At 44.6% G+C, this 14,791-nt stretch overlaps 2 protein-coding genes across 6 annotated transcripts; both read right to left on the bottom strand.

The window, feature by feature from the left end:
* Positions 1–2,911: 2,911 nt before the first annotated feature.
* On the bottom strand, positions 2,912–5,366 carry LOC135093844 (oocyte zinc finger protein XlCOF19-like). Of its 3 annotated transcripts, none has more exons than XM_063993410.1 (2): positions 5,210–5,366; positions 2,912–4,106 (listed from the first exon to the last, which is right to left on the bottom strand). In XM_063993410.1, exon 2 carries the CDS (start codon positions 3,986–3,988, stop codon positions 3,032–3,034), a length of 957 nt encoding a protein of 318 aa, XP_063849480.1. In that variant the 5' UTR covers positions 3,989–4,106; positions 5,210–5,366; the 3' UTR covers positions 2,912–3,031. The 3 variants fall into 3 exon arrangements, with proteins under 3 accessions (XP_063849480.1, XP_063849481.1, XP_063849482.1); XM_063993411.1 differs by having other exon boundaries at positions 5,194–5,349; XM_063993412.1 differs by having other exon boundaries at positions 5,204–5,347.
* A 1,442-nt stretch (positions 5,367–6,808) lies between these two features.
* Positions 6,809–14,679, bottom strand: LOC135094131 (translation initiation factor eIF2B subunit gamma-like). 3 transcript variants are annotated; one of them, XM_063993935.1, is made up of 11 exons: positions 14,523–14,679; positions 12,948–13,197; positions 12,186–12,340; positions 11,747–11,915; positions 10,793–10,988; positions 9,486–9,580; positions 8,928–9,112; positions 8,427–8,510; positions 7,893–8,041; positions 7,298–7,395; positions 6,809–7,012 (listed from the first exon to the last, which is right to left on the bottom strand). In XM_063993935.1, the coding sequence occupies exons 2-11, from the start codon at positions 13,099–13,101 to the stop codon at positions 6,966–6,968; spliced, it is 1,332 nt and encodes a 443-aa protein (XP_063850005.1). In that variant the 5' UTR covers positions 13,102–13,197; positions 14,523–14,679; the 3' UTR covers positions 6,809–6,965. The 3 variants fall into 3 exon arrangements, with proteins under 3 accessions (XP_063850005.1, XP_063850006.1, XP_063850007.1); XM_063993936.1 differs by lacking the exon at positions 14,523–14,679 and adding an exon at positions 14,377–14,516; XM_063993937.1 differs by lacking the exon at positions 14,523–14,679 and adding an exon at positions 14,362–14,502.
* Positions 14,680–14,791: the final 112 nt, after the last annotated feature.

Consider the following 14,791-nt stretch of genomic DNA (forward strand, 5'->3'; position numbering starts at 1 on the left):
GTTTTTGGCTAGTTGGAGAACAGACTTGGCATGGTTCCGGGCAGAAATATAAAGTGCATGAGATTCTGGTGATGGAAGGCTTAAGTACCTTTTGTGGGCCACCTCTCTATCATGTATAGCACGAGAACAAGCTGTGTTAAACCAAGGTTTAGAAGGTTTAGGACGAGAAAAAGAGTGAGGAATGTACGCCTCCATGCCAGACACTATCACCTCTGTTATGCGCTCAGCACACAAAGACGGGTCTCTGACACGGAAGCAGTAGTCATTCCAAGGAAAATCAGCAAAATACCTCCTCAGGTCCCCCCAACTAGCAGAGGCAAAACGCCAGAGGCACCTTTGCTTAGGGGGATCCTGAGGAGGGATTGGAGCAATAGGACAAGATAAAGATATGAGATTGTGATCGGGGGAGCCCAACGGAGAAGAAAGGGTGACAGCATAAGCAGAAGGATTAGAGGTCAGGAAAAGGTCAAGAATGTTGGGCGTATCTCCAAGACGGTCAGGAATACGAGTAGGATGTTGCACCAGTTGCTCTAAGTCATGGAGGATTGCAAAGTTGTAGGCTAGTTCACCAGGATGGTCAGTGAAGGGAGAGGAAAGCCAAAGCTGGTGGTGAACATTGAAGTCTCCAAGAATGGAGATCTCTGCGAAAGGGAAGAGGCTCAGAATGTGCTCCACTTTGGAAGTTAAGTAGTCAAAGAATTTCTTATAGTCAGAGGAGTTAGGTAAGAGGTATACAGCACAGATAAATTTAGTATGAGAGTGACTCTGTAGTCGTAGCCAGATGGTGGAAAACTCGGAAGATTCAAGAGCGTGGGCACGAGAGCAGGTTGTCACTGCGCACATAAACGCAGCATCCAGCTTTGGATCGAAAATGAGGATAGAGAAAGTAGGAGGGAACAGAAAATGGGCTACTGTCAGTTGCCTCAGACACCAGAGTTTCAGTGAGGAAAAGAAGATGAGGTTTAGAAGAGGAGAGGTGGTGTTCTACAGATTGAAAATTAGATCTTAGACCGCGAATGTTGCAGAAGTTAATGAAGAAAAAGTTGAGGGGGGTGTCAAGACACTTAGGGTCGTCGACAGAAAGGCAGTCCGACCTGGGGACATTTATGGTCCCCTCCCCAGATGGGGACTCGAGGCTGGTGTAGGAGTCGCCATGATGATTTTAAAATTTTTGAGTGAAGGGTGTGTGTGTTATTAGGTGCTTGTAGTTTTGTGTGGAGGAAGAGAGTTGTCTTTAGAGGGCAGGCTGTGACTACCCCCTTGTGTTGTGAGACACAAAGGGAAACGTTCAGTGAGGTCACAGCTGGGTTTAATGAGAAGTTCACAGCACCCCCTGAACAGTGCTTTAGACCTCACTGGGAATGTGTGCGTGTGTGTGTGTGTAGTTATTTGATAAATAAGAAAGTGGACAGGGTGACCGTGAGTCCTTTACTAGCAAATAGTAATAGGGTTCATGATTGTACCTATGTGGCTAATCATCTTGTTGATTATTTCTCCCTTTTTACTGCTGATGATCTTACTGATCCTTATCCTTGATCCTTATCCTCTCAACACTCTTGTTCTATTTTCGCATTTCATCTTATATCAGTTGATATTTCGAAGGCTCTTCGTCAGTTGAAACTAACTTCAAGCTGCGGTACGTATGGTCTTCCTTTGCTTATTTTTATGAAATGTGCATCTGTTTTGAGTTGTCCCTTAATTTTTTTTATTTTCAGTAAGAGCATTTCTTCAGTGAAGGTTCCTTGTGTTGAAGATCACACATGTGCTCCTTTTGTTTAAAAAGTATTTCACTCTATTCCTGGTAATTATAGACCCATCACCTTGATTTCAGTCTGTTCTAAAACCCTTGAAAGAATAACTGTCTCTAGAATTTATGAATATCTAGATGGTCATGTGTTGCTCTCTCATTTCCAATTTGGCTTTGGTTCAGGCCTCTCTGTCTGATCAGTTCTTGATATCTTATGATTTTGTTAGTAAAAACTTGATGTGGGTGCTGCAGGAGATGTCCTTTATTGTGATTATAGTAAGGCCTTTGATATGGATAATCTTAAGCTGCTGCTTACTGGTATAACACGTGACACCCGCCTGTGCCGTTGTGTTACATCGCTCCAGGGCAACTTCTCCTGGGAACAATTTGGATCAGACTGATGTGACACGCCAGGAATAAAATCGCTCCCACCGTCCTGAGAACAATTTGGACGCATGTCAACTACTGTATGAAATTTCATTGACTGTATGGAGTTTTATTGACAAATTAGTTTTGCTCCACCGGGTTATCTGGAATTTGTTAAAATATTAATGAAGCAAGTATACAAGCGTTCGCTCCCTGTGCACGTGCAAAGTCCTGCCACCATGCTTTACATTAATGTATTTTATGCATCATCAATATCGTTATGGGGTTTTATTGACAGAGTACTATAAAACCTCCACTGTCTAAGGAATGTCTCATGATAGGAATGGAATGAGTAAACAAGAGTATAGTGAGTGATAACAGACCACCAAGACTTACTTCATGAGTGAACATAACATCCTGCATCACTGTATGTGTTGCTTATTTGTAAATAAAATTAATGTGATGGTGTTCAGCATCTACTCTTGGGGCAGCCATCATCCCAGTGCCCCGCCCACACCCGCACCACACAAGGCCAGCACGTCTGCCACAATGAAAGCCTCTACAAACCATCTCACACATATACAGTCACGCAAAGGATATTATAATACAGTAAATCAGTATATTAAAAAAAGTGAAGAATGAAGGCTGACTGACTGGCAGGCTGACTAGCTGGCTGACTGAATGACTAACTGACTGGCTGAGTGGTTGGCTGATTGACTGGCTGACTGGCTGGCTGAAAGGAAGACTGACTGGTTGGCTGACTAGCTGGCTATCTGGCTGAATGACTAAAAAACTTGAGACCAGACTTAGTTTATTGAGAAAGTTGACAGAGCAGATTATATGAAACACACACACTTGGTTTTATATATGTAACTTTCAGCTTACACCTAGATGACTTCATACAAATGCGTGCTGGGGTCACACCCGGCTGTCGTCCTGGCTGGTGTGTGTGGTGGAATGCTTGTTGAGGTCACTCTTCCTGCTAAACCTCATCCCACACTGCAGACACCCAAAGTCCTTGATCCCCGTGTGTGTGACCATGTGCACGTCGCGATGGCTCTTCCTTATGAACCTCTTGCCGCAGTAGAAGCACTCGTACCGCTTGACTCCTGTGTGGATGAGGATGTGCTTGTTGAGGTCACTGTTGCGGGCGAACATCTTGGAGCAGTGAGGGCACTTGAAGTTCTTGATGCCAGTGTGGGTGAGGTAGTGCACATCCAGGTGGGCCTTCCTGGCAAAATGCTTCCCACACAGGTGGCACCGGAAGTTCTTCTCGCCCGTGTGCACCTGGGAGTGTTTGCTGAGGTCGTGCTTGCGGGCAAACATCTTGCTGCAGACAGTGCATTCGTACTCCTTGATGCCCGTGTGGCAGAGGTAGTGCACGTCCCGGTGACTCTTTCGGGTGAAGGTCTTGCCACACACCTCGCACGGGAAGCTGCCGGCCTCGCTGGTGTGTGTCAGGCAGTGCTTGTCGTAGTCATACTTCCTGGCGAAGGTCTTGCTGCACTCGCCGCACTGCCAGTCCTTGGGCCTCTCGCAGCAAGCCGGGTCGTGGGACGCCAGCTGCTCCTTGTCCGGGAACTTCCTCTTGCACCTGTGGCACTCAACAGTGTTGGTGCCGGCATGTGTGGCGCTGTGCTTGGTGAGAGACCGCTTGTGGGCAAAGGTCTTGCCGCACTCCAGGCACTGAAACACCTTGCCGCCAGAGTAGTTGGAGATGATCTGGCTGATCTTCTTCTCGCACTCCTCACACTTTGACTTCCTCTCCCTGGTGTGGACAAAGATGCAGGTCTTGACAGACGTGATCAGCGATGTGTTGCCGCCGCCGCCGCCGCCACCCACTGAGCACTCCTCCTTCTCCCCCGCCCCACTCATCGCGCCTCACGGTCTGCACATCAAGGCACGCCGCCGCCACACCCACTCCACGTCCCACTCCCCCTGTGGGGTGCCCCACACCTGCACTGCTGGCCACGGAGCACGGCCAGCAGGACACCTGTAACAGGGGAGCTGTTAGTGTCAGGCTGTGTCAGGGTGTTCCAGTGGCTGTCGGGGGCTGTTAGTACCAGGGTGTGTCAGGGTGTGTCAGGGGCTGTCAGAGGCTGTTAGTATCAGGCTGTGTCAAGGACTGTCAGGGTGTGTTAGGGACTGTCAGAAGCTGTCAGTGTCAGGGTGTGTTAGGGAGTGTATGGGTGTGTCAGAGGCTGTTAGTGTCAGGGTGTGTAAAGGGCTGTCAGAAGCTGTTAGTGTCTGGGTGTGTCAGGGGCTGTCAGGGTGTCAGTGTGTCAAGGGCTGTCAGAGGGTGTTAGTGTCAGGGTGTGTCAGGGGCTGTCAAGGTATATCAGGGGCTGTCAGAATGTGTCAGGATGTGTCAGGGACTGTTAGTGTCAGGGTATGTCATGGGCTGTCAGGGTGTGTCAAGGAATGTTAGTGTCAAGGTGTGTCAGGGGGTGTTAGTATCAGGGTGTGTCTGGGGCTGTCAGTGTCTGTTAGTGTGTGTCAGGGTGTGTCAGGGGCTGTCAGTGTCTGTTAGTGTGTGTCAGGGTGTGTCAGGGGCTGTCAGGGTGTGTCAGGGGCTGTCAGGGGCTGTCAGGGTGTGTCAGGGGCTGCACATCTCTCACAACACGCTGGTCCACATTTCCAAACGTTCCATCCACTTATTTGTCTCAAAATTTTGACTTCAGTTGGTGTTTACTTCGTTAGGCTAGGTCAGGAGGAGGAGGAGGAGGAGGAGGAGGAGGAGGAGGAGGAGGAGGAGGAGGAGGAGGAGGAGGAGGAGGAGGAAGAGGAAGAGAAAGAAAAAGAAAGCGGAGTGGAGATAGAAGAGGAGGAAGAGAGAAGGAGAGGGGGATGATGAGTAAGACAAAGGAGGATGAAGAGGATGTGACAAAAAAATAAATACCATAACACAATGAATATATAATCACCATCTACTTTTAAAAGAGAGAGAGAGAGAGAGAGAGAGAGAGAGAGAGAGAGAGAGAGAGAGAGAGAGAGAGAGAGAGAGAGAGAGAGAGAGAGAGAAATTAATACCTGAACCTATATTTCACGTCTCTAATACTCAATATGATAACTTTTCTTACAATTTCACACCTGTACCTGGGAGTCTGGAGGTACTTAGAAGCACTGCAGGTAAAGCCAATTGTAGATAGAAGAGAAAAATGAAGTTTCCCAGTTCTTTTATGAAGTCAGCTGGCCGAAATCAACACTGGCTGATGGTGATGATGATAGTTTTAGTTTTGATCTTGATTGAACGCATATCTGTCTATGTTTATTGTTAATTTCATTCACTTAGGTAAGCATTTTGTAAGGCCTTACAAGGTCAGCTGGGTGGTCATCTCAGCATGCTGATTGCCTCCTTTGATGTATTTTTTTTTTTTTACGTCAATAAACCATTCGAATTTGAATATGAATTTAAATTTCATTCATTTCCTCTATTTTTCATTTTTTTCTCTTTTCTTCGTCACTCATTTTTTGCTTGTTATGAAAATAACTTTTTCCCTTTCATTTTTTTTTATTTATATTCTTCTCATGCATGTTTTTTTTCATTTTTTTTAAATTTCCTCCTTATTAGTTCTGATTGTCAAATTTTTTCCCTTATCCATTTCGCTCTTTCTTTTCTCCATCATCTTTTTTTCCCTTTATCCATTTTTCGTCATACTTCTCCCCTCATCCATACCTTTCCACATTTATTTTTCTTCGTTCACATTCCTTCCTATAATTTACCTTCTCATCTATTAATTGTTTCTTATTTAATATTGCGTTTATGAGAATAAAGTAGCTCAATGAACATTCCATTTCATAGCCAGGTTTTTAACAGGCTGGGTTATTGGAATTCTTCATACCAGCAGTTGTCTAAACACCAACTAAAAAAAAGATGCAAATAATCATGAATAAGGCTGCCAAATTGATAACGAGCTTGTCACCTATGAAGGAATCACTGGCTACCGACGCAGGCCAGGCTTATGTACAATATTTGTGTGCTAACTTTTTCATTGGAAGTAAAAGAATTGTTTTGATGACTTAAAGGAAAACGAAGAAAAGTATGTAATGAAAAAAAAATAAATAAATAAAAATACAGGGAAATAAACAGGAAAACATGACATACAATAAAAAGAAAATAAGATTTGGTTATTAAAAGAAAATTAAAATAAATTAATTAATGAAACGTTAAAAAGAGTTAATTAGTGAAGTCCTTAAACAAAATGTTAGGTGATTAAACACTTATTTTCTACCCGCCCCCACCCAAAAAAAAAAATATATATATATGTGTATATATATATATATATATATATATATATATATATATATATATATATATATATATATATATATATATATATATATATATATATAACCTTAGTTTGTATTCAAGAGTTAACCAGTGCTCTCAATCACTCATTCTCTTTTCTAGCAAATTCTGAACTTCCTGCCTGCCTGTGTACCTCCTTCCTGTGACTTAAACTCTTTCAGGTGGAAGGTTTCAACACACCTGCCATTTTTTTATAATCGTTTCTGAGTCTTTGGGGAGGCCGGCACCTCAGAGGGACTTTCTCTCTCTCTCTCTCTCTCTCTCTCTCTCTTTTAATTATGTTACCCTTGGGTGATGCTCCTCCTGCATAAAAAGACAGTAAGCTTATAACCCACAGTGCCAATGAATTATGAAATAACTCACTACATATAGAATAAAACACACAAAACATTTATAATTCTTTACTAAAAACACACTTCCGCATCATCTCAGCATTTCCCAGGAACCCATATTTGAGTCTCCCTTTCAATCAAATCTTGGAAGAGAACAGAGCAGATAGATGGTGACTAAAACACACTTGCATGGTCAGGGCAGCAGCAGAGGCTAGGCAAAGTCCTGGGTGGCCTCCAGCACCTCCCCGCTGTAGGTCTCTGGAACAGCAACGTTAAATCAGACCAAAACAGGAAGAGAATGTAAGACTGAGTCCGTTCCCATCACCCATCACTCGGAGACCCAAACCTTACCTATCTTGTTTAAATCTGTACCAAGGCTTAGGGGCGCTGGAAAGGGGGTCAGTGTGTAGTCAGCACTGTCAGCACACGGGATAGAGTATAAAGATATAAACTCCTCAGCACCCAGAATAGAGGTACAGTTTAAGCATTCAGTATACAGGTATGGTCTAAGCACACACTGTAAGGGAAGGAAGCATCACTCACTGCCTTCCTCTATCTTGTTGGAGTCTGTCACGATGCAGTTCTTGATGACACACTTCCTCTCCACGCTGGCCAGAATCAGGCTGTTCTCTATCACGCACCTGCAATGCAATGACTGGATCAAGGCTGGCTGGCTGGCTCTCTCTCTCTCTCTCACACACACACACACACACAGACTCAGGCATCTTTCCAACACCAAATTCTAGTAGTAGTTCTCATTTCCTGCACCCTAAAACATCAACAAGCCCCTACAGGCACTACAGCAGCAGCCAGGTGTACGTCACTCCTGCAAAACCACTGCCAAACACTCTTGAACACTTTCTTGAAGCATCCCCAAACACTCCACTACGCCACCACCCCAAACACTCCACTAAAACACTCCACTACACCACCACCCCAAACACTCCACTAAAACACTCCACTACACCAGCACCCCAAAACACTCCACTACAGAAGCAGCAGGTGTCCTTCACTCCCTCAAAACACAGCTAAACACTCTTGAACACTCCCTTGAAGCACACCCATGCATTCCCTCAAAGCACTCAACAAAACCTCCTACAGCCACTGCAGCAGGAGGAGGCAGGTGTCTGTCACTCACCCCGAGGCCAGAGTGACATGGTCCCCCAGCACAGAGGAAGAAAGGCGCACCAGGGGGTTGATGCGGCAGTGCTTCCCCACCACACTGCTGGCAATGTTGGTCTTCTCACACACCATAGTGCCACCACCCACCACGCTGTCCTCGCTCACCTGTGGCACTCACCAGGTGTTAGTGTGTGTATGTGTGTGTATGCATTCTCTTGTATTGCAGATAAATCATTAAAAGCACAAAAACTATTAAAAACATAAAAACTAATTGAAAAAACACACACACACAGAAAAAAAGGCAGAAAGGAGTGTTAAGATGCGTGTGTGTGTGTGTGTGTGTGTTTACCTAATTGTACTTTTACAGGATCAAGTCAAGCTCATAAAGTCCTGCATTTCAAAGTTAATTTGTCTTATTTACCTCAAAAGCTATGAATGCTCTGTGTGTGTGTGTGTGTGTGTGTGTGTGTGTGTGTGTGTGTGTGTGTGTGTGTGTGTGTGTGTGTGTGTGTGTGTGTGTGTGTGTGTGTGTGTGTGTGTGTGGCCTTACCTGTGCGCGCTCAATGATCACAGCTGTCGGATGCCTCAGCTGCCACTCTGAGTTGGGGTACACCTGGTTGAACAGCTCATTAATCTGTGGAGAGATGGTGAGGACATGAGCAGGACATTGCAATAGGGAAAGTTTGAATACACCAGCACAGTAGTAGTAGTAGTAGTAGTAGTAGTAGTAGTAGTAGTATAGTAGTAGTAGTAGTAGTAGTAGTAGTAGTAGTAGTAGTAGTAGTAGTAGTAGTAAACATGCATGTCTCATTCATTCCCTCATCACTGTCTGCCTCTCCTTCCTTCTCTTCTTCCCTAGACACACTTCAAGACCCACCACATTCCACACACAGGGACAGAGAAACAGTCACCCAGACACACAGACAGACAGACAGACAGACAGAGCAAGCAAGGAAGTCACCACATATCCCCTTCATTCCACACACAGGGGCAGAGAAAGAGATGCCCAAACAGACAAAGATGAGCCAGGTAACAGTCAACACACGCCCACCTTGCGGTTGAGGTGCCAGTAGGTGTGCAGGGTGTTGGCACGCACACACAGGCCGGGGTGGTGGAAGGTGAGGCACACGGGGGGCTGCAGGTGTGCCAGGCTGTGGTGGCGGGAGGGGACCACACTGCTGTTGTACTTCTTCACCAGGTCATCCCACTCCTCTCTCTCTACAGCCCCTGACAACCCTGAAGGAAAGGACAAAAGATTCTCTCTCTCTCTCTCTCTCTCTCTGAAGGAAAGAAAAACAGGCTTGTTATAAAGTTCAGATATCTCTCTCTCTATTCTTAACTTAAACTCACCATAATTGCTTTGTTTTTCACCCTATCATGACTAAAAACTGTGACAAAGCCAAACAAACACTGCCTCACTTGTGGATGTAAACAAAATTCACCTAACTTGTGTAACTGTTGAGATAAATGAAGAAATATCAGTACTTTTAAGAGAGGCTGAGTTTGCCCCAGTGGTGAGCAGAGCTGCCAACATTACCAACAGGACAGAACACCCATGAGAACCTGTCTGACCATCTCTCTGACCACCACCACCACCACCAGCACTCACCAAGCTTGTCATTGCTGCTGTGGTCAGTGAACTGGCAGGATACAATGTGGGGCAGGATCTCCGCCTTGAGGGAGCCCATGTCAGCACAAGGAGACCTGTATTGGTAACACTCACGTCAGATTTTTGTTTATGTGCTGAGAAGACCAAGTTAGATTACAGGGGGGGGAAAATAAAGAAGGAAGGAAAGGAAAAAGGAAAGGGAAAAAGACTAGTTGAGAAGTTAGATTACAAGAGAGAAAGAAAGAAACAAACAAACAAACAAACAAAAATACAAAGAAGGAAAGACAGAAAGGAAGAAAGACAAAAAAGAGAAAGGGGTCTAGTTAAGAAGTTAGTGGATTACAAGGAAGAATGAAAAAGAAGGGAGAGAAAAGATAAGATGAAAAAGGATTAAAAGAAAAAAGGTCTAGTTAGGAAGTTAGAAGACTGCAAGGGAGAAAGAAAGAAAAAAAGAAAAAGAAAGAAAAATGTAGTTGACAAGTCAGATTACAAGAAAAGAAAGAAGAAAAGAAGAAAAAAAAAAGAAAAGTTTACTTGAGAAGTCACAAGAATACAAGAAAGAAACAAAGAAAGAAAAATGAAGAAAGAGAAGAATGTCTAGTTAAATAAATTAGATTACAAGAAAGAAAAGAAGTGAAAAGGAAAGTCTAATTAAGAAGCGAGACCACGAAAAAAAAAAAAAATAAGGAAGCAGACTACAAAACATGAAAAGAAATGAAAAGGAAGTGAAAAAAGAAGAAAGGAACAGTCTATTCATAATCCTACTCATAAAAATTGACCAGATGATTGTAAAAAAAAAAAAAAAAAAAAAAAAATCAATTCTAGCTGCCTGTCCGTCTATCTGCCTGCCTGACTGTCTATCTATCTGTCAAACAAAACACTCCCTCCAAACACTCCCCAATACTTTCCAACACTCCCAAATACTTCCCAAACACTCCCCAACACACCCCACAGCACCCAAGACAATAAACCTCTTAATAACACTACAACATTCAGTCTATGTGCACCTCCTCCACTGCTACAACTATTCACAACCTTTCACCAATACCCAACACAAAACTAAGTCTCCTCTCTCTCTCTCTCTCTCTCTCAATGCTGCCAAAAACTACACATTTGTCACTAAAAACACAATATTTAGTCTATCTACATCCTTCACTACTACTCCCTCTCTCTTTCTCTCTCTCTCTCTCTCAATGCTGCCAAAAACTACACATTTGTCACTAAAAACACAATATTTAGTCTATCTACATCCTTCACTCCTACTCTCTCTCTCTCTCTCTTTCTCTCTCTAAGCCACACGCACGCACTCCTTATTGAGAACATAGTCGAACAGCCAACGTTTCATGACGTAGAGATGAGCGTCCTGGGTGGAGGCAGAGAGGAGCAGGGGGGCAGCACAATTCAGTAAGGAGCTCTGCAGGGTCACACACTCATCATAGTCACCCCCTGCCACCGCATACACCAGCCGGCCTGACCCTGCCTCTGTGCAGATGATGTCGCTGTCTGGAGAGCAAGAGAGAGGGAGAGGTTAGAAGTGTGGGAGGTGATATTGTTTGCAGGGAGAGAGGGAGAGGGGTTGTACAAGAAGGAGAAGTTAGAAAGAGGGTGTTTGCAGGAAGGGAGAGGAGAGGCAACAAGGGGAGTTTGGAAGGTGTGTGTGTGTGTGTGTGTGTTCTTACCTAATTGTTTTTTCCATGTAGATTCCAAAGCGAAGCATATTCCAGTGTTGATCTTATAAATGCTGTGATTATTCTCTTAACCCTTTGCCTGCCACCTGGTCCACCTTTCCCTCATCACCAATCACTCTGAGACACCTTTACTTGTTCCACAGCCACATCCAATCTTTGAACTGGGAAGAAATTGCAATATGTATTCTTTCCCAGCACTAACTTCCTTGCAGATGCTTATAAAGATTTCACGCATTGCTTCTGCTGCTGCTAATTGTTTGGTACAGTAGTGAGAGGGTTAAATCTTCCCCTAACCATTGTGAAGTTTTTCTTTTGCTCAACAGGCATTATACAAGCTAAAAACTACTAAATTTGTTCTTTTAATTCCCTTTTTCTTTCTTTCATGTCCTGTTTAGTAAGCTTTTGTTGCTTCTAGTGTTGTGACGTGTTGAAAGAGTTAATTGTGTGTGTGTGTGTGTGTGTGTGTGTGTGTGTGTGTGTGTGTGTGTGTGTGTGTGTGTGTGTGTGTGTGTGTGTGTGTGTGTGTGTGTGTGTGTGTGTGTGTGTGTGTGTGTGTGTGTGCGCTATACTTACTGAGGTGTGTCTTGCTCTTGGGCCCCGGGGGAGTTGTCTGCAGGGAGGGGGTGGGGGAGGTCAGCATAGTGAGGTCAGCACCCCGGCTCCTGTGCTGATCCAAGACATCCTGCAGCGCCACATCCGTCACCAGGTCACTCGAGATCACCACCACCTCCTCCACACTCCTCTGCTTGGGTCAGGTCAGGTCACATTAGGTCAGGTTGGGTTAAGTTAGGTGAGGTTTGGTGAGGTCAGGTGAGGTCAGGTGAGGTCAGGTTATGAAATTGTCAGGATTGTTGTTATTTGAAAGACTGTGAAAATCTAAGCATTATTTTTCATTATTTTGTCATCATTACTAAGAGAGAGAGAGAGAGAGAGAGAGAGAGAGAGAGAGAGAGAGAGAGAGAGAGAGAGAGAGAGAGAGAGAGAGAGAGAGAGAGAGAGAGCAGTGCAGCACCTTTATCTTCGAGGCAATCTGACGCAGGGAGTCCGCAGTGCCTGGGTCATGTGCCGTGCTGACCACCGCCACATCCAGGTCCACCTTCAGGCCGTACTGCTCCACCATCTTGCCCACACGCTGCTCCTGTCCCTCACTCACCACCACGCTCACCTCTGCCGCCACAACACCCAGTCAACACCACACACTGAGATTTTACACCTGGCACCACAAACATGTATTGACACACACTGACCTATATACCTAACACTAGCACCACCACGCATGGGTCAACACCACACACTGGCACCACACTGGATCAACACCACACTCACCTCTGATACACTGAACTTCAACACCACAAACTGACCTTTTATACCACACAGACACCACAAAGGATTAACATCCCTTTGACACCACACAGAGCTACACCACCACACTAACACCACAAGCAAGCATCAACACCACTCTGACACCACACACAGCTACACCACCAAGTTAGTACCACTTTAGAACCAGTTTCCTTCTATCTGGCTCTTAAATCTAACTTTGCTAAGCTTGAACCTGTTATTTCTTGTCCTGCCCTGATTAATGACCCTGAAAATATAGTTTAAACCCATTATTTCCCATCCTACCCTGATAATATTGTTTGAAGGCATTGATTTTCATCCTCCCTTAACTACTGACCTTGAGAATTAAACTGAACACATTATTTCTCATTCTACCCTTATTACCAACCCTGAGAAATGTCCCTTGGGGGTTTTCAGGGTCCAGGAGGCGCACCTGAGAATCCGGCCTGCTGGAGGAGGTGCAGGGGGTAGCACAGCATGGGCAGCGTCCCCAGGGGCAGCAGGCACTTGGGGGTATGGCTAGTGAGAGAGGTCATCCTCATTCCAGGCCCAGCGGCGAGGACGATGGCTTGTGCTTCCTGCCGCATCTTGTCTGTCTGTCTGGCTGCCTGTCTGTCTGGTCACCTGTTTGTTTGGCTGGCTGTTTGTCTGTTTGGCCGCCCGTCCGCCTGTCTGTCAAGAACCTGTTGGGATTTATACAGGCATGAAAATCTTGCTGGCTCATTTTGTGTGCTGGGAAGTGGAAGAAATGGTTGTATTTTAATGTATCTTATTGAGGAAGACATTATTGCTTGTACTCTACTGTGGGAAATACTGACTGACTGACTGACTGACTGACTGACTGACTGACTGACTGACTGACTGACTTGCTGGCTGGCTGACTGACTGACTGACTAAGTGACTGACTGACTAAGTGACCGGTTTTGTGTGAGAAAGACAACACATTATTCCTTCCAGGTGCCTCACAGTTCACAAGACACACAGGGGTTGCAGGTGCCAGGTGAACAGAAACAATGTACAAGTGACACTAAGGCTAGCAGGAAGGTGGAGTTTGGGGATCTGACCTGTTGAACTGCACCATCTTGTCCTTGAATCTATAACATGCATGGTGTGTGAATAATAAAATGTAAAAATACAGTAAAATTCACTAAAAATGGCAAGCCTTAAGTTCAATCAAAACTAAATGCACAGGAAATGAGACAAAACTGTTATATTTGCTTATACTCTAATAAATAAGTAAATAAATAAAATAAAACAAAATATTTCCTGTAGGGCATCGTGGAACACTTCGACAGATGGAATGCCCGACCCCCGCGATCACTGAGGAGGGGAGAGTTATTATGGACACAATGCAAGTTAATGTGTTCTCAATTAAGCAGAAACTGTAATGGGCCAACTGCTGCAATGACACTACCTAGATGCTAATCATCCATTTTGAAATTCATGTCTGTTTTCAAGGCATCCCTTTCTGCTCATCTTGGCGACCTTCTTTCAGTTTTTATTTATTTATTTATTCATTTATCTATATTTTATTTTATTTATTTTTATTTATTTATTTATTTTTTGGTGCTGCACATCATGCACTATCCAGCTAATTGTGAAAGATTTGTAAGTACATAGCCTCAGCTGAGTGTGGCTTCCGCTGGGCACCTGGGTTGTCAATCCTGGGTACCGGGAAGCCCACCAGGTGAGAGAAAGGACAAAATAAACAGTCATCACATCTTGTCCTTCATGATGAAAAAGTAAATATTGACCTAAATACATGTATCATTTCACCATAATAACAAAACACCCACAGTATACAAGTGCACAGGGTGGAATAGGCAAGCAGTCAACCCACAACTCACCTGGCAGGGCCTTACCTCCCTGAGTCCTGCCAAGACTGGCCTCAAGCTCCAGACAGATACTCCAGTCAGACTAACGGGCACCACTACTATACATGGTTGAGTGCCCCTCCTTGTCCTTCCCGCCCCCTGTGTTCTGCCACCCTGTCTCCCCCGTGGCTCACCCTGCGGCACTGTTACACGCAGCTGCAGGCGACGGATGCTCGTAGTTCTGCGCCCTGGCACAGTGTTGCTGGTGTCACAGAGCCAGCTGCTGCTGTTGTACACGCTGGTCTTGGCCTTGATCTTGAGTCGCTTTCACGTGGTTTCAGTACAAAATAAATAAAAAAAATATATATATATATATTAAATCAAAAGACTGAAATACTGAATAAGGAAGCGGAGATAATTTTTTAGTTAGTAAGTAAGTAGTAGTAAGTAAGTAAGTAAGTAA

This window comes from Scylla paramamosain, chromosome 44 (assembly GCF_035594125.1).
Source record: "Scylla paramamosain isolate STU-SP2022 chromosome 44, ASM3559412v1, whole genome shotgun sequence".
Taxonomy (NCBI): Eukaryota; Metazoa; Arthropoda; class Malacostraca; order Decapoda; family Portunidae; genus Scylla; species Scylla paramamosain.